Raw genomic sequence first — 19,238 nt, 5'->3', positions numbered from 1 at the left:
TCTATAATTATATTCTAACTCAGGTTTGCCTTCTCTGCTTTACAATTCAATTGGATTCCATTCAACTCACATTCTTGGAGGGTTTTTTATTTTTTTCCTGATGTAGTCACTGGGCTAACGATTATTAACTGTGGGCCTTCCGAATTTGTGCTCAGCATGTTTTAACTCATTAGTGTTGTAACCATTGTGAATAATAGGAAAACTTTTGACACTAATACTATAATGTCACTGCATTAAAAAGAATTTGGAATAAAGATTTCATTCCAGCTCTCTCTGTGTTTAAAATGGTTTTGCTCAGGAAAGCTAGGTTTGAAATTAGACCATAATAGATCAATTAAGATTAACCTTATGAATCAGAATCACAGTTACCAATTTATTGTATTAATTTCAGAATTCTCTTTCATGTAGCTCTCTGTGACTATGTTTAGAGAGGTGCTATCTGTAGCACCACTCACATAGTAACCATTACAATTAGCCTGTGTTCCCCCCTTGGGGGTCAAAGATTTTACCGTGAAGAACTGGACATTGCTCCATTCTAGTGACTAGAAGGTGGCACATTGCTTCTAGCACTAATATGGGCCCGATAGAGTAGGCAGAATGTCCCTAGCCCAGAACACTCTGGACTTGGGGAATGGAACTCCAGATCAATTTGCAGAATTGTTGGCTGTGGGCCAACATGATTACTATTTCTAGGTGTAGACTATATGCATCTCCATTTTTGTTGTGGTGGTTTCTCTTTTTATAGGAACAGTCAACAAAAGCAATGTGGTGACAGCAAGTACCTCCATCCAACTCCTGGATGAACGGAAGTCTCCCGTGGTGGCAGGTAAACAATGGATCTCAGTGAGTAGAACTCGAGCAGGGTCTCTGTTCACCTAGCCAGACAATTGCTTCTATGCACCATGTTTATTCTCCTAACAGCCAGTTTCAAAGGAGCTTCTTTCTCATCTTGGTGTTGCCTCCTCCAAACCAAACCCGTGAAGAATGGTTATGTTTGACATAATTTTTTTCCAGGGTTTCTGTTCAACTTGGAGCCTATAGGAGATAGTTGAAATATGCACTAAAGAGTGACATTAGGTAAAGTTCATTGAAATAAACACCAGATCTTCAATGTCTGTATCATTAGGCTGACAATGGACACATAAGGACTTTGTGGGTTTGTTGTAAGCACAAATTAGCTGAAATATGCCCTTCTCTGAGAGACCAAGACTTCTCCCTCCTGAATTAGAGTGAGATGTGTCTGCAGGTGCTGGATTTGTAAACAGGGAAAAGCCAAAACATTTTGCAAATGAGTTTGAATTGTGAGGGGGGAAAATATCTCTGTTTCTGGCTTTTCCTATTTCTCTCATCTCCTATGAGTGTCAGCAGACGTCTGTTGCTGGCTGGAGAGTTTCATTAGTGGTTTTTGGCCTACAGGGCTGAAAACTGTCACAAGCCCTCCTTTGAGGACAGCTGTTGACAAAAACAAAGCCTAAGAGCACGTCTGGCACATGGACTCTTTCTGATATATAATTTTTGGATTCACTGGTTGATGGATGAATGGTACACTCCAAGCACTCTCCAGATACAGGCTAGGTTCACCTAAGGGAGTCATTTGTTTCCGGGTAGCCTCCCTCATTAAGTTGTTCTCTAGCATGACTTAGAACATCATCACCTGTGTCTTTGCATATCATGATAACTTGTGGAAAGGAGTTTGAATGGAACAGAGAAGCAGACCTGTTTGAAGTGGTTGTTTTTTGGCTTGGAAATACTGCTTTTTCCTCCACTCTCTTTCTGACTTAGTTTGTGCATCATGATTATATTAATAGGGATTGAAAGATCTGGGGATAGTCACCCTGGTTTTTCTTTGGTTATTGGACATGACAAGGAAGACAGTCTTATGTATCTGACCTGAAGCTTATCTTGAACTAGGCAGACCTATCATTAATCAGGCAGGAGATATGGGCTCAGAGGATTCACGACTGCTGTCTTCTAATTTTGTCACTTAATGCCTCATGTTCCTTGAGGAAAGGAGACAGGATCATTTAACTCAGTGAGATTTATTTTTGCTTAAAGAAAGTCAGACTTGCTTACCTCCAGGCTGTCCTGGCCAGCTACTTCTGGAGTCATGTTATCTCCCAGGGGCTGGAGACATAAGCAACAGTTGTCAAAGACGTGGTTGGGCCATAGCTGTGTATGTGGTTCATCATTTCTCTTTAAGACTCTTTCTGTTGGTTTCTTATTCCGGGATTATCAAGGATGCTCTGACTATATCCTAAAGTCACTTATGCTTACTCTGACTACCTCTGTGCAAGTTTACAAACTATTTTCCAGTATTACTAAATGCCTTCTTTTTAAAATAAATACCTATTTGGCTGAGCTTGAATGAAATGTGAACTTAGCCAGGGAACTGTGTATCCAGGCTAATGGAGAACATGTATCTTAAAAATGACCTGATGTTCTGTTATTGAATTACATAGCTGGCCAGAAACCACAGGCAGGTCACGAGACAGAGTTGGCTCACCTTGAGCGGGTTGGAGAGGCATCCTTCTACTTGTTGCTTCTAACTGTGTGTCAATTGGTCCCCGTGTTTAGAAGATAATTAGAGAGCAAGGCCAAGAGGCAAGGTCATCTGGGAAAGTATATTTATTTATTTTATAGTTCTTTTTATTCATTTTTTATTATAAAAATACTGTACAGAGGGGTTACAGTTATATGAGCAAGGTAATGAGTACATTTCTTATCAAGCATTGTTACCTCCTCCTTTGTTTTTCCCTTACCATCCCTCCCTCCCACCTCCCCAACTCCTCACCTTCCAAGTTGTTAAGTTCATTTTTCAACATAGTGTCTTGTGCATCTCATTGTTACAATGGGTCAACATGTATCCCTATTTGTTTTTTCCCTTCCCTTCCCCAACTTGAGAAGTGTATATACAAGATGCAGGGCACCAACATCAAATCAGTAAAAACAGGGGTTATGCGGGGGGGGGGCGGGGGAGGAACATATAAAGAAACAAAAAATTACATGGTACATTATAAATATTAGAAACAATAGCAAGAAAGAAAAAAACCACTTGTGTCCCTATCATGGGGTTCATTTTGCTTAACATCATCTTATCTGGTCATATGTGCATAGCTTTTCACCTTTTCTGCTTGTCCCAGATATATACTAGTTATTGCAAATAAGGGAAACCATGCGACCTATGTTTCTTTGGGCCTGGCTTACTTCACTTAATATAATTTTTCCAAGTCTTTCCATTTCCTATCAAATGGGGCGATGCCATTCTTTCTGATGGAGGCATAGAATTCATATATATATATATATATATATGTCACATTTCCTTGATCCATTCATCTACTGAGGGGCATCTGGGTTAGTTCCACATCTTAGCTATAGTAAATAATGCTGCAATAAACATAGTTGTGCTGGTAGCTTTAGTATGGTCTTGTTTCTGATCATTTGGGTAAATGCACAAAAGTGGGATTGCTGGGTCATAGGGGAGCTCTATATGGAGTCTTTTGAGGAACCTCCATACTGCTTTCCAAAGTGGTTGAACAAGTTTACACTCCCACCAACAATGTAGTTGTTGTTAGAGTTCTTGATTATAGCCATTCTAACTGGGGTGAGGTGGAATCTCAATGTTGTTTTGATTTGCATTTCTTTTTTTTAATGCAGTTATTTTTTTGTGAAAATACTGTACAGAGGGGTTACAATTACATGGGCAAGATAATGAGTACATTTCTTATCAAGCATTGTAGCCTCCTCCTTTGTTTCCCCTTTCCATCCCATCCCCCCGCCCCCCCACTTGCATTTCCTTTATGGCTAGAGAGGTTGAGCATTTTTTGATATGTCTTGGCCATTCTTAGGAAAATGTATTGATTTTGAACCTTTTAAAGTTAGTGATTATTAACCTTCTTTTCCCAATTGTTTGAGAGCCGTGAGATAAAACAGTATTGTATGGTTTTGATCTTGAAGGCTGCCATGGACACAGCTCCAATGACAAAGTGACCTTAAGAGGACTTTACTGGCTCCCAAAGAAGGGCAGCCTCTCTGGTCCCTGTGCTTCACTGACTTTTACCCAACCTCATGTCCCTGTGTGATCAGGTTCTAACATTCCTCTGTGTACTTCCCTCAAATTGAACATACAATATTTACCATTCTATAACTGAAAGAACCATTTTGATTGGGGAAAAGTTTGTTTGGCAGATGAAGATGAATATGAGAACAGGTTTCTCCCACAGCATTCCCCTAAAACAGCAGATGGGAGAGAGCCCATGGGCAGGAATTTGGAGTTTTCAATTCAATTATTGTGTTCAGTTGAAATTTATCTGAAAGAAAAACTGTTCAATTTTGCAAATAATTCTGAAGGACTCCTTTGAAAGACCTGCCCAGCTCCCGGCTTGAGCCATTATCTACATGTTCATTGCTATATATGCCTGTTTGGAATACAAAGAGAGCTCAGCCCTACCTTCCTTCCTTCCTTCCTTCCTTCCTTCCTTCCTTCCTTCCTTCCTTCCTTCCTTCCTTCCTTCCATGTTTCCTCCCTTCCTTCCTTCCGTGTTTCCTCCCTTCTTTCCCTCCTTCCTTCTCTTTTTTTCCCTTGTTTTCTTTTTGAAACAAAAGCATTTAGATGCTCATCTCTCAGTGACACCTTTGAAGAAAGGCTAGTCAAACTGGGCAGGATTTCATTTGTGAGTCAGCCTCGGTGTATGAACAAGTCCCATCCATCTTCTCAGCCTATGATATTGCTTACTGTCCTCCCCTTGAGGACTTTGCCAACTCTCCAGCTGTCAATAGTGTGCTCTATTTTGTTAATTGATTTCCTACTGCAGAGAAAGAAGTAGCAGGGCCTTTCTTTTGGTCAACTCAGTATCTTCAGAGCCCTGGAACTTTCCATAGGTGTTAGGCCACTAATCCATTTTTCTATTATTGTTGAAACCTTAGACTGTGTAGGGCACATGAATTTTCCATTTGCTCTGTTACTAAATGTGTGATCTTGTCTTTACAAGTCCATGCAAAATAGTAGCTTCTTTGAGTTAGTTACTCTGTGTGAATTTGAGGATAAAATGAAAGAACAAATAGGAAAATACTTGGATATAAAGATATATAAAAATATTAGGGATAGGCAATTTTTATCTTCAGTTCACTTTATTAATTTGTTCACTTATTCTGTAAATATCCCCTGAGCTCCTGCTTTTGCTGGGCACTGTAGCTATCAATGAATAATAACCAGGCTCTGTAACTGATACCCCTCCCCCCATAGGGCTATAAAATAGCAGCTAAGTAAAAGCCATGTCTATATAAGAGTTAGTGAACTAAACAATTATATGGTTATTTGAAAGGTCCTAGAGGTTTGTTCTTTTTAATCTTTGACCCTCAAGGCATAGCCCAATGGGGGTATTTGGATAGTGGTAGATTGATCTCTGTAAAGGTTTTATAAATTGAATGGAATGCATACAAACTGATCTTACTTAATATTGACCTGAGTTCCATAAATTACCTAGATCATGGTAGTAATTCTCTACTCTTAATGAGAGACTGTAAGCCCTGTAGCCTTCCAGGCTTTCACCATGCTAGTAATAATGACCTAGAAAAGGTTCAGAAATGCACTCAGGGGAGGGGAGGTTTGAGCTAGGGTAGAAGTTGTGACCATGTGGGTAGCTTCTTCATCCTCTTGACCTCTCCTCTGGCTACCCTACTCATCTTGTAGATTTTCTATGACAAATACAGAATAGCCAATCTCAACTTTTGTTAAGCAATTTTTAAAGTAATACATAATGATTTCTGAATTATTTGCCTTAAAATGTACATCTTTACATATCAAGATCTAAACTCACTCTTAGCAAGATTCCATTTTGATTTCTTAAATAAGTGTAAACTCTCTAGGGCAAGGGCTCTCCAATTATCTTTCCTATTGTCAGTGCCAAGTACAATGGCTACTACATAGTAGAGGGTGAGAAATACCATCAGGATAAATGATTCAAGGAAGATTACCTTCATTGTTATTTGTATATGTAGTTACAAAGCTGACAGAATTCACTGCTGAGAAAATACAGTTACTATATCTAACTAAAACTCTAAAAGGCATTCTCAACTGCTGAATTTCAGCCCACACCACAGTACTACAATATAGACCTGTAGATTCAAGGAATAGAAAAATTATCCCATTCTAACGGCAACCAGTAGTTATCTCTGCATCAGTATGTGATGTTATCTAAGCTCTGAGCATCTAACATAAAGCTTAGAATAACAGTTGATTATGAGCAGGCCAAATAAAAGACTATTAAATATTGATTTCTTGTAGAAACAGCTCTTTTCAGATAGCTTCAATAAGATATGATTTATGTACCCCAATTTTATTCTTTTAAATCACAAATATAAGTGATATTTTTTGTAATATTGGGGAGTGGTCCTGATCCATTAGCTTGTTCCTTTATAAGGAATGCAGGTTATATTATATTCCTTCATGGGGAAAATTTGAAAATGTGGATTATGTGGTCTTATTTGCATAATTCAAAGCACTGTAATGAAGGTAAGCCTTCGTTTTCATCATTTGAATAGGTGATGGGTTAAAGTTATTTAATGTGAGTTCTACTTAAGAGTTGACTGAATATTAATGGCAAAATATTTCTTTGGTGGGATTTCACATATTTGGTATATATGAATTAACTTGCATGTCAGGACTGTGTCACGTATCACAAATGTCTAATTTGTGAAATGTGGACAAATACATTGTTTCATCTTCACAAAAGTTAATATTGATTGAATAAATGGTTTTCCTATATGTCAACATCTAGAACCATGCTTTATTTTCATTACGGATTGGGGGCTGCTACTCGCTTCTCCTGGGTGAAGGGCCAGGAATGGCACCAAACATTCCATGAAACACATGAAGAATGGTTTGGTTCAAAATGCAAGCCATGGAGAGTTCAAGAAACTCTAGGTTAAATTAACAGGCAAACTTTAGTTCCTAGTATTTTAAATTCAGTATTTCTCATATAGGTTAGTTTTTAAAAGAATCATCCATCATAGTTAAACCATCCAATAAATATGTATATTTCATACCTACTATGTATGTAGTGCTAAAGCTGTAGCTATGAACAAGTAGCCAGAAGGCAGTGCAGAATGAAACAACAACAGGCTGATGGGTAATGCAGTGGCTGGGTGCGGTGAGGGTGAGGCTTTGCCTAAGAGGCTGGAGTGACAGCCCAAGGATGAATCCATCCACGCTGCTGCACCCCTGAAAACATCAAGCCTGGTATGCTGCTGCCATGAGAAGGAAAGGAGTGAGGTGGAGGGAAGTTGGAGGAAAGGAGGGAAACTGGGAGGGAGGGAGGAAGGAAAAAAAGGAAGGAAGGAAGGAAAGAAGGAAGGGAGGGAGGGAGTGAGGGAGGGAGGGATACTCTCTGTAGAAAATAGAGCAAGATAAAGAGATGGAAAGTGCTTGGCAGTGGCAGAAGGACAAAATGCACATTCAGTCTCAGGTGCATATATGCATGTAGGGGTATATAGTGGAGGCAATACTTCCTCCACTTGGGGGCAGTGAGGGAAGGCCTCACCCAGGGAGTGGCATGTGTTCTGTGTGGGAGGAGCACTCCAAACAGAGGAAACTGATTTCTCCAAGAATTTTAAACCAATCTAAAATGAGATTCCTTGCACATGAGCCCCTGTTCCAGGTGGGTACTGGGAAACTGAGTGAATATCTTGGAGTTTGAGAGCCTTTACCAGGATCTAAAGGCAAAGCTGCTGGTCAGATGGCTAGGTGACCCAGGGGGAGTGGAGAATCCACATTAAGTTTGCTGTAAATAATAATCTGCAAGGTGGAACTTTTTGTGTTTGGTATTTATCATTTTATTTTTATTGTTTTGAAGACTTCAAACCTTTATTTTTTCAATTTTTGTTGTAAAGGTGATGTTCAGAGGGGTTACAGTTACATAAGTCAGGTAATGAGTACATTTCTTTTTGAATAGTGTCACCTTCTCCTTCATTTTCTCCCAGTTTTTCCCTTCCCTTCTTCCCTCCCCCCAAGTTATATAGTTAATTTTCAATGAAGTGTCTAGTGAGTATCACTGCAGAATTAGTTCAGCCTTTGTCCCACCATTTCTATGTACAATTCAAAGACAAAAGGAGGTAGGCCTAAGTCAGTAAAACTGACAATGGCAAATTTCATGGAAATGGAATACTCTTGCAGTTATATATTTTGCTGTATTTGCCATATACAACAGAATTTCAGGGTTAGAACAGCTGTTCAGAAAGGCACAGTAGCCAGTGACAAGGACACACTGAGGATTATTGTCCTAGGAATAAAAATAGCCCAAGTCCTGAGAAACTGGATCCATCACACTAACTCTCCAAGGTACTCACTCCCAATAGTCACTGTCTCTTTATAAACCTGGTCAAAAGTCCCAGCACATCCTCCATGAGAACCTCAGCAGCAGAATTCTGGGGTAACACGTTCTATGCCTCAAGGATTTATACACTGAAATGGCAAGGTACTCTTCTTCAGGTCATGGTGGATTTGGAAGTGAGGTCTACGGGAACTCAGTATTTAGGAACCCAAACCATTCCTTCTCCCTCTCTGCACCCCATCTTTGACTTTTTATTTAAAAATTCATTATACTTTGGATTTCTAATAGCTTGAGGTTTTACAGATTGAAATTACTTCATCAAGTAGAAAAAGAATGGCATTAACCAATTGGAATGTTTCTCACCTAGATTTAATTTGTTTTGGAGATTCCCTCTGATTCCTACTCTCAATAAATGATATAGATTTAGAGAAATAGCAACTTCATTTTACCATATATATATATGTATGCAACATATGTGCATATATTAGTACATATGTTACATATACAATATATAAAGAAAGAGAGAAAGTGAATTCTTATAGATAAGTGCTCACCAATCCTTAGCTGTCAAATGATTATTGCTGTCACATTCGTTGTTGAGAATGACCACTGTTTTATAAATTGACTACCATTCACTAGCCAGTGCTTTATCCCATACATTATTCTCTGTGAAACCTTGATTGTGAGGGTATCATGATAGTTTCTTGATATCTTTTATATTAAAACTTGAACCAATGCTCTTGAGTACTGGTTTGGAAACTATAAGCTATGGAGTCAAATCTAGTCTTCAATGTATTTTATTGTTTTGTTTTTACGGTATTATTGAGCTATATCATATATAACAAAAATTTACCTATTATAAGTCTACAATTTATTTGTTCTTAATATATGAACAGAAAGTACACCTGTCACTACAATCTGACTTTAGAAAGAACTATTCCCAACAAACTTTGCATGAATCCTCCTCCCCCTTATGCTATTTTTGGATATTTCAGATCAATGAAATTGTATAACATGTGACCTTTTGTGACTGTCTTCTTTCACTTAATGTAATGTGTGCAAGGAGTGGCCATGGTGTACCATGAATTGGTATGTCATTGTTTTCTGTTGTCAAGTAATATTCTATTTTAAGAATGTACATTTTATCCAGTCATTCATAACTTGATAGGTGGTTGGGTTAACATACTTTTAGCTATTAATAATGTTGAAATGTTGACAAGTTGCAATGTAGGCATATTTTCTTTTCCCATAGGTAGACAACTAGGAGTTGAATGTTTGTATCATATGGTAATGCTACCTTCAGCACTTAAAAGAGTTGAGAAACTGTTTCCTTTTGTTGCTGTATCATTTTACAAGCCCCACCAGCAAAGTATGAGAGTTCCAATTTTCTACATTCTAGCCAACATTTATTATTACCTGTCTGTAAATTTTAGCCATCTTGGTATGTATGAAGTGATTTGTATTTCACCAACTTACCCTGTGAATCTTTTCATGTGCTTGCTTGCTATTCATATATCTTCTCCAGCGAAATATTTATTCAAATCCTTTCCTCATATTTAAATTGGGTTATTTGGACTACTGTTGAGGTGTAAGAGCTATTTAAATATTCTGCTCAGCTATCTGTTACCTATTATTGTAAATGAAGCTGTGCTGAACAGCAGCAATACCCACATCATCTGTAGACAGCACCCGGCTAAAACGATAGGTGGATATAAATTGCCTGGCTATTTGTGGAAAAGACTCACCAAATCCCATATTTTATTAAGTATATCACATAGTCTATTTAAAACAAACAAAACAATGCTGATTTGTTCACATACTAATCTCATCTACTCATATGAAAATGAAGTGAATGTTTAGGTGAGTGAACTTCCTGTATCCAAAGTTGGACTCAGTCATACCTAACTTTTCTGTGCATATGGTTCCACAGAAATACCAATCAAAGATCCTCAGCTCTCTAAAAATATATATTCTCATTGTCAGTCAAGACAGCGATTTAGCTAATCTCCATGGTAGCTTATAAAGCTCTGAAAGTGTAATCAGCATAAAGCTTGGTATAGCTTTAGAAATGCCCTCACCTGATTTGGTGGAAAACACTTTATGGGATTTTTCCAACATAGCTCATGAGAGATTTGGGGATTTATTTAACTGCCTTTATCCCAGCAAATCTCCTAGTGACCTTGTTGGGATTTTGATCTCAGTTAAGATGGGAATCTATATGATTGACGCTGCAGGGCTTGTGGAGGATAAAGGAGCCGATGAGCATTTTCCCCTCCCTGGAAGGAGAGGAGCAGATGTAAGGCCTGTGAGAGGCGCCTGTTACATGTGTTGACACTCACCCCAGGACCATGTTACTCATGGTATAGGTTTTAGTCAGCCTAAGATGGGAATGGCTCTGTATTACTGCACTCAACAACATGACTTCCCAAAGTCTACACTCACCAAAATCTCCTTTGAGTGAACAGACCCAAATGAAGTCAGGATCAGTGTCTGAACATCAGGCCCCAATTCAAGGCCAAGCTGTGTAATGGTATGAGACCGAGTTGGGGCAGATGGGTCTATCTGGTCCTCTCTAAATAGCAGGAGCTTTCAGAATAGAAATATAATGTATGGACATTTGATCTGCTTTTCCTCCACTTCTACCACCTTCCAAACTTTAGCTTATCTAGTTACTTAGGTCTTCAAGTCAAAATTACTTTGCAGTTACATTATTTTATTTGTATTATTTATTACTTATTTTTTTAATAGTTTTTAAATTTTTTTTAGAAGTACTGAGGGTTGAAATCAGAGCTTTGTCCTTGTTACATAGATGCTCCACCACTGAGGCACAACTCCTAACCTTGGACTTCTTCTAATTCCATTATGCTCCTCCCCCATCTTCTCCTTCATTCTCTCTGGAACCTACTCCAATCAGGTTTTATATACAGGTTACCAATAAGTTACCAATAAGTTCCAGGTTACCAATAAGTTCCATATTACTGAGTCCAAAGTTAAACGTAAAATGTATTTTGTTTGTTTTTTGTTTTTGTTTTTTTGGGGGAGTTGGTCCTGGGGCTTGAACTCTGGACCTGGGTGCTGTCCCTCAGCTCTTCAGCTCAAGGCTAGCGCTCTACCACTTGAGTCACAGCACCACTTCTGGCTTTTTTTTTTGCTTATGTGGTGCTGAGGAATCAAACCCAGGGCCTCATGCATGCAAGGCAAGCGCTCTACCACTGAGCTACCTTCCCAGCCCAAATGTAAAATGTTGATGTTTCATGTTCTACCATCTGCTTTTGGCTATGTTGATCACTTTCCTGATTTATTTATTTATTGTGAAAATACTGTACCAAGGGGTTACAATTACATGGGCAAGGTAATGAGTACATTTCTTATCAAGTATTGTTGCCTCCTCCTTTGTTTCCCCTGGCTATCCCTTCCCTTCTTCCCCCCTCCCCCCACCCCCCCCAAAGTTGTAAAGTGTGTTTTTCAACATAACAACTTGTACATCTCATTGTTGCAATGGGTCCACCTGTATCCCTATTTAAACCATTTGTTTTTTCCCTTCCCTTCCACAAATTATACCAACATCAAATGCAGTGAAAACAGGGGTTATACCATAGGGGAGGGACATACAAAGCAACAAAGAAATCATCTTATAAATGTGTTAGAAACACATTTTGCCTAGCATCAACTTTCCTGATTCTTGGTCTCCCTGGCTGCCCACTTGGTCTGGGCATCCTATTCTGACTCCCTATCTCCCTGGCTTGTAAATACTGACAGTCCCTTGGGGTCTCCCTGTGTCCTGTCTACTTTCAAGTGTTGTCCCTTTCATCATTCTCTCTATCCCATATTATTTAAAATCAAATCTTGATCATCGCACCATTTTGTTCATAAATGATTTTCATATTGTGTGAGTTTGTTGTGCTTTTTGCCTTTTTGCAGTATTATGGTTTGAACTCATGGCCTTTTACTCATCAAGGAAATTCTTTGAGCTTAGTATTTTGCCAAGAGCCAACTTGAGACCACAATTCTTCAACCTATGACTCCAACATAGCTGGCAGAATAGATACACATGCCCACCAGATACCTTTACCACTGCTGCCATAATTTCTCAGAGGTCTAAGTTCAAATAAGTTCTCAGAGGCTTTCTATCACCAAAACTATTATTCCTTCCACCCTTGGCATTCTGTGTCCATCACTTCTTCACCACCCCAATCCAATATATCATCACACATACACACACACACACACACTATATGTATATATATATATACATATAGTGTGTGTGTATATATATACACACTTACTCACCATCATATATATAATATTTACATTACATATTATATATATATATATATATATATATATATATATATTGGTGCTGGTCTTGAAGTTTGAACTCAGGGCTGGCTCTATCCCTGACAGTGTTCAAGTTTAGTGCTCTACCATTTGAGTCACAGCTCCACTTCCAGATTTTTGGGTGCTTAATTGGAGATTAGAGCTCGTGGACTTTCCTGCCTAGGCTGGCTTCAAGCTGTGATTCTTACATCTCAGCCTACTGAATAACTAGGATCACAAGCATGAGCCACTGGTGCCTGATTAATCACCTAATATATTTTTAATTCTCTGTTTTCTTCCTCTTTTAGTCATTGCTTTCTGCAATACCAGTTAACTCCTTTATCCCTGATACTTGGACAATTGCAGCAACTGCTTGGAAACTTCAAATATTGACTTTACGTTGCTTTATAACCATATTAGCAAAATCATACAGACTTGACTGACTTTTATGATTTCTAACAGGCATTTCCATTCTGTTCTCATTCCCTTACTCCTGGTTGCCTCCCTCTTGCTTTTTGTTTTGTTTTCTTTTTGTGCTAGTCCTGGGGCTTGAACTCGGGGCCTAAGTGCTACCCCTGAGCTTTTGTGTTCAAAGCTAGTGTGCTACCACTTAACCCACAGCTGTCTTTTCAGCTTTTAGTTAATTGAAGATAAGAGTCTCATAGATATTTTTCTATCTGGGCTGGCTTAAAACTGTGATCCTCAGATCTGAACTTCTTGAGTAGCTAGGATTACAAGTATGAGCCACTAGCACCCAGCAATTTTCTTCTTTTTGTAAATTCATTTTGTGTGATAAATTACTTTTCTTTAAGAAATATATATTAGCATGTTATGAGCCCTTGCATATCTGAGAAGCGCAGTTTTATTTTGTTTTTACTTATTTGGTCTCAAAATCATAGGATTCTTTTTTTGTTAATTTGAAAGACTAGCTCTTGATTTTTTTCATTACTCTTTCTTATAGTAAGCCTTTGCTGATCTACAAAACTTGGATTTTTTTAACTCTAGAAAGATCATTTCTCAGATTAAAAAAAAATGCTTCTATTTGATATGTGAATCTGTGCATTGGGAAATCAGGTTCTTTATGTGCTGGTTCTTGAACTCATTCATTTCTATTCCCTCCCATTGTCTTGAATCTGTGTTTTGCATTTTGATTTCCTTCAGTCACGTGGGATTGAGCCCTCTCTGGTATTGCTGCGCCACTGTGTTGCAGTAATACTTTTATACCCCTAATGGTGACTGTGATCATCTTTGTTTCATTTTTCACCTATTTATTTTTTATTTATGTATTGTTTGTTTGCAATTTTTATTCAGTAATATTCTACGGTCATTTCTGTCCCTGTAATGGATTGCATGTGCCTGACATTGCCATGCCTCTTACCATACCTTCCCACTGAAACTGCTTGCTTTTTTCTCATTAACTCTGAAATTGGCCAGATGATGTAATTTTGCCCATGTATACATACATCAGGTATGTGTATATGCACATATACTACATGTATATACATAATGTATACAGATGTGAATGTACACCACATTTTTTACAACAAATCCATACCAGGAATTGGAAAAATCATATGAGGGTATGTTCTAAACCTCATGTTTTATGGTTTGGTTTTTTTTTTTTTTTTGCTTCTGTATCTTGAAAGCAGTGGAGTTGTCTTTCTTCCATACTTCTGTTTCTTTTTTACCATCTTTTCATTGTCCAGTGGACAGGTGTCTCCATCATTGTGGCACTGAAGGACTGGTAAGGGAATGCTATGTCCCATTGCCTGGATATCTGATTGTTTATTCTGAATAAAGCAAAGAGGTCTATAGTCTTTATTCCTTGAAAGAAGCATAGGTGCTAGGATCTGGATGTGTTTCCCCCCTCTCCCCCAGAGGTTAATGTGTCAGAAGCTTAGTCCCTACAATGAGTGTATTGGGGATAGGCCTAGTGGGAGGTCCTTAGAACACTGGGAAACTGAAGAAAAAGGGATTAAGGCATTTCTCATGGGACCCTGGTTAGTTCTCACAGAATGATGCTAGGAAAGCTTGAGCCTGGCTCCACCTAGTTTCTGGCTTCCTGTGATCCTGTGCCCTATCTCCAACACATCCCAACACACTCTCCCAGCATTACAGCCAATGGGAGGCACCTGCCTCAAGCGTGGCACTTGTGGCTTGGGTCTGCAATCCTTGCTACTTCTTGAATGGCTGAGAATGGAAGGTTCACAATTCAAGGCCAGCCCAGCCAGAGAAGTTCATGGAACTCCCTCTCAGTCCATAGCTAGCCACAGAGGTGCATACTTGCAATCCCAAGATACATGAGAAGGTTGCAATTCCAGGCCAGCCTAAGCAGAAAAGTCTGTAAGACTGGGCATGAGGGTTTGTATCTGTCATTCCAGCTATTTTACATCAAGAGCCCATCTCAAACAAAAGCTGGGAATGGTAGTATACATCTGCCATCCCAGCTACCTAGGAGACATATCAGTCTGAGAGCAGCGTTTGGCAAAATCACTAAATTCTATTTTAAAAAAATAACCAAAGCAAGAAAGGGCTGAGGTTATGGCTCAAATAGAGGAGAACTTATGTGTAATAATGAGTTCCTGAGTTCAAATCTCAGCCCTGCCTTAAAAAAAAAACCCTCTTGGATTAGTCCTGCTTTACTGACCTACCTTCCTTTTCATCCTGTTTATGCTGTACTGTTGAAAGACCTCAATGGAAGAAGGCAGAAGAATAGTACTTTAGGAAAGGGTTGTAGAAGTAAAATGTTCAGATACCCTTCATATAGAAGGATATGTTTCCCCCCTGATATTCTAACCTAGTGTCTCAGAGGAAGGAAGACCATCATAAGGAAGGGTAGTATAAACATCACTCTTTCCTTTACACCTTGCTCATCTGTCTCAAAGTCAGACATTTGCCTCAGTAATAGATATTCCTCTTAGGTCTTAGATATTCATTTAAAAATATCCTTACTTTCTAGGGCTCTCGTGATTTTCCCCTATTGTGTATATTTATGAACATTTTAGTGAAAAAAACTAAATTATTTGCATCTTAATGTAGAATCTAATTTTATTATTCTCTCAAACGATACAAGAGAATATGACTGCATTTCTTTCCCTCCAATTCTGAGAATGTCCCAGGTGAAGCAAGGACCCTCATCTTTTGCCTTGGCTCCCTCAGCTGTCCTCCCATTTTTAGTGTTGCAAGAGATCTGATAGTAACATACTGATTGTTGTTTGGCCTCCTTTTCCCTGACTGGTTTAGGGTAAATGGTAGTGCCAGAAAATGATCCTATCTCTGATTCCGTCACATTCTGTAAAGTGTCCAGGTTTGGGCCTTGGGAAGATTTGCCTCCAAGTTTCTTCTACTCTACTGTTAACTGGTGGTGTGCCCTCAGGGTTATTTGCTCTCTGGGCCCAGGCCCTCTGATTTCTTGTCTGACCTATCACAGTAAAATATCTACATGTAGTTTGGGTGAAAATAAACATTTTAGAAAAAGAATTATATGAAAACATCTGCACAAAATTGCATACTCAATAAGTGACTGTAATGGGGATGTTATAATTATCTTTAGCTAGATAATTAGTAGAATAATGTCATAGCCTAGATTTTCTTGTTCACTGCAGTATGACTGAAGGATAGTGAGGGTCCACTTGTATGCATATTAACCCAGTACTTCTGTAGCTGTATTTATCAGTAATGCAACTAATGATGTATATGTGACTTTTGGAATGCTCCTTTCCTTTTCCAGGCTTCTATTTCCTATCTGAAAAATAAGGGAATTGAATGGAAATAGGACAGAAAATAGGTTTAATCTCTTATGTCAACTCTAGTTGATCACTGTGAGTACCTGGGAAAGAGATTTCAAAGGATTCTGAGGCCTTGCAATGTCTATACTGGCTAAGGTAGCTGGTGGCAGCTGTTCTAAAATTTTCCAGGCCTAGATTAAATGCTCTTCAAGGCCTTTCCTGACTCCTCAGTCCTTTGATTCTTTTTCTGGACCTGTGCGTCTGGGAGACATCCTGTGTATCAGATGAACATTGAGTGAAAAAGTAGGTATAAATGTCTACTCAAGAATCTAATAGAAGAGGGAAAGGAAGGGGTACTGAGGTTGTGAAGAGGACTGAAAAACATTACATTATATAATGTGCATGTGTGTATGAATATGGCATAATGAAACTCACAAGATACTTTTTAAAACGAAAGGTAGAATGAGGGGATGATTCAGAATATGATAGCGGAGATGAATTTGTTCAAAGAGCACTTGTGTGCATGTATGGAAACATCACAGTGAAACCCCTAGACTGCAAATGTATGTTAACCTAAAAATAATATTTTTAACAAAAAGAATCTATAAAGTGGATTCTGGATTACAAAACCGAGTCTCTGAGTGGAACAAAGGTTCCCTTCAGGCTTTGTTGCAATGTTTGCATTAAAAAGCAAAATATTTTCATCAACATCATTTAGGAGATGAACTGATGGGTCTTTACCATAAGTAATTTCCTTTACAAAAAGTTACAGGTCTCTAACAGCTGTATAATTATATGAATGTGTTGTGTAATTGAATGAATGTTAGTATTTTGGAAATTGATTTAGCTATTTATTTTGATATTTAGTGTCTATGAGAAAGGCCCCTTTTCAGGAGTACTTGGTTGCTTTGAGGAATGGATTTGATTTTCATGAATCTTCATAAATCTTTTCATGAATCATGAAGAAATCCATGTGTGAATCGCCTGTTAGTCTTTCCATCTTGTAAGGGAAATTATGATACTCAGGTAGAATTTTAAGGACAAGAATAATGGTTAAGGATATTTGCTCTACTTGTAAAGGCTTTTTATAAGGGTTTGATACTGTTGTCTTTTTTCCTCCAAATTCTCTAGAGCAGCGTATATTCTTCCTGATCCTTCTTTAAATCCTTCATAGTTAGAGTCTGTTTATAAATTTGTGATCCCTGACAATGCAAATATTCCCTTCTGTGGTCATGCCTGGTATACTAAAATTGATGAGAAAAAATGATACTTTATATAATTTTCTCTGAAATAACATTAAACATTTTTGTCCTTGGTGGATAGTCAGCATAGCTCTGTAATGGAAAGCCATTTTTTATAAGGGAATCTATGACTATGACAGCAGAAATAAACAGCTGAGAATAATATATGAGGAATTTTCAAATTACCTCTGTGTACTGTGGTGGTTAAGATAATTTTGTGGTTCTTACAGAATATCCTGCAAATTGGGTCTTTAAATCTGCAGTATTTTGTTGTTGTTGTTGTTTTGTTTTTACAGTTAATACATTCATTTCTTATATTAACAAATGATAACTCTACATTTGTTAAAGAGTTCAATTTTTATTTTTCTGTGCTGAGATATTGTTGGCATTTCACTGCCAACTTCTGTTTGCCTATAACAATGCAAATGATAGAAATCTGAATATACACAGGCATCATTTTAATCGCTGCCCCTCAAGACTGGCCATAAATCTGACTATCTGCTTGCCGGAGTTATCATATCCACTTGGAAATCTGATAGAATGTGAGTGTTGACAATAGGGGATTCTAGCCACATTCATGGGTTTCTGTGATACCAGAAGCTTGCTCATAGCATCTCTGTAGGGTTAGGGTGGCAGAACACCAAATCATTGTAGCTATAGGAAGCATGTGCTGTTGGCTTTGGTTATTCTCAGCTTATATGAGAGAGTTCACACATCTTGCATGTGGGTGTCAGGGTACATGCAGAATGCTAATGAGAACACCTTGCACCATATCTGATACACAATGTAAGCTTGGAAAACATTCGGTGAAATTGAGAGGAGAAAAAGATCTTCAGAACTTCCCTTTCCAACTATATAGTACTATTGTCTCATTTTTTTTAATACTGGAAAGTAGTTGCTACATATTTAGAGCAGGAGCTTAGCTGTGCATGCCTTAAAATGGTTCAAATGCCAGAGCAGAAAGAAGGTGCCGTGGCCTGGGATGGAATCCATGTAGCCACCAGGGTTTCCTGGAGTCTCTTTTTTATCTACTCTTTTTAAAGGTATACTATTAATGCATATTAATTGTACATATTAATGGGTTTCATTGTGACATTTCCACATGAGCATAGAGTATGCCCTTTGATCTTTTCTTTAATGTGTCCAGGTTTATTTTAACATGCAGGGAAAAAAATCTTTGCTGTCCGTGTTTTAGATTTTTCTACCAGAAAAATTATCTAGCAAAATTGCTGCCCTAAAAGTTGGCCCATCTTTAGCATAGAGTTGTTAGGGAACACCTAAGTTAAAACACACCTTGGGCAGGTATAGATCATCTGTGAGAGGATTAGATATGCACTGGTGTGAATCTTGTGTGGTAGGATGGGTAGGTTTTCCCCCATCCGTTTCCCTATAGCTTCTTTATACTATTGAACATGGCTGGGCTACTCTGTCTGTCCTATATCCATGCAAAACTTTCATCTACATTCCAGTCAGGGAGAGGACTACTAAGTTAGGATCCAAACCAATTTTTTACACAGCCTTAAGGGGTAAATGTAGAACCAGTACCCTGAATCACAAATGTGCTTTATCCTTTGAACCAATTCCAATTGATTTGTTCTGGTTGCCTACAGTGCTGTCTTAAGAAA

General features: G+C 38.3%; 1 protein-coding gene across 1 annotated transcript in view; it reads left to right on the top strand.

Annotated features, from left to right (window-relative positions):
• Positions 1–19,238, top strand: part of Cacna2d3 (calcium channel, voltage-dependent, alpha 2/delta subunit 3) — a 935,068-nt gene that overhangs the window by 759,507 nt on the left and 156,323 nt on the right. The window contains exon 27 of the mRNA XM_013030732.1: positions 746–826. Coding sequence (XP_012886186.1) covers positions 746–826 — 81 coding nt within the window. The remainder of the gene's footprint in view (positions 1–745; positions 827–19,238) is intronic.

The sequence above is a fragment of the Dipodomys ordii genome, unplaced genomic scaffold (genome assembly GCF_000151885.1).
Source record: "Dipodomys ordii isolate 6190 unplaced genomic scaffold, Dord_2.0 Scaffold132, whole genome shotgun sequence".
Classification (NCBI taxonomy): Eukaryota; Metazoa; Chordata; class Mammalia; order Rodentia; family Heteromyidae; genus Dipodomys; species Dipodomys ordii.
Note: the sequence above shows the minus strand (reverse complement) of the source record. Positions and strands in the feature narration are given on the sequence as shown.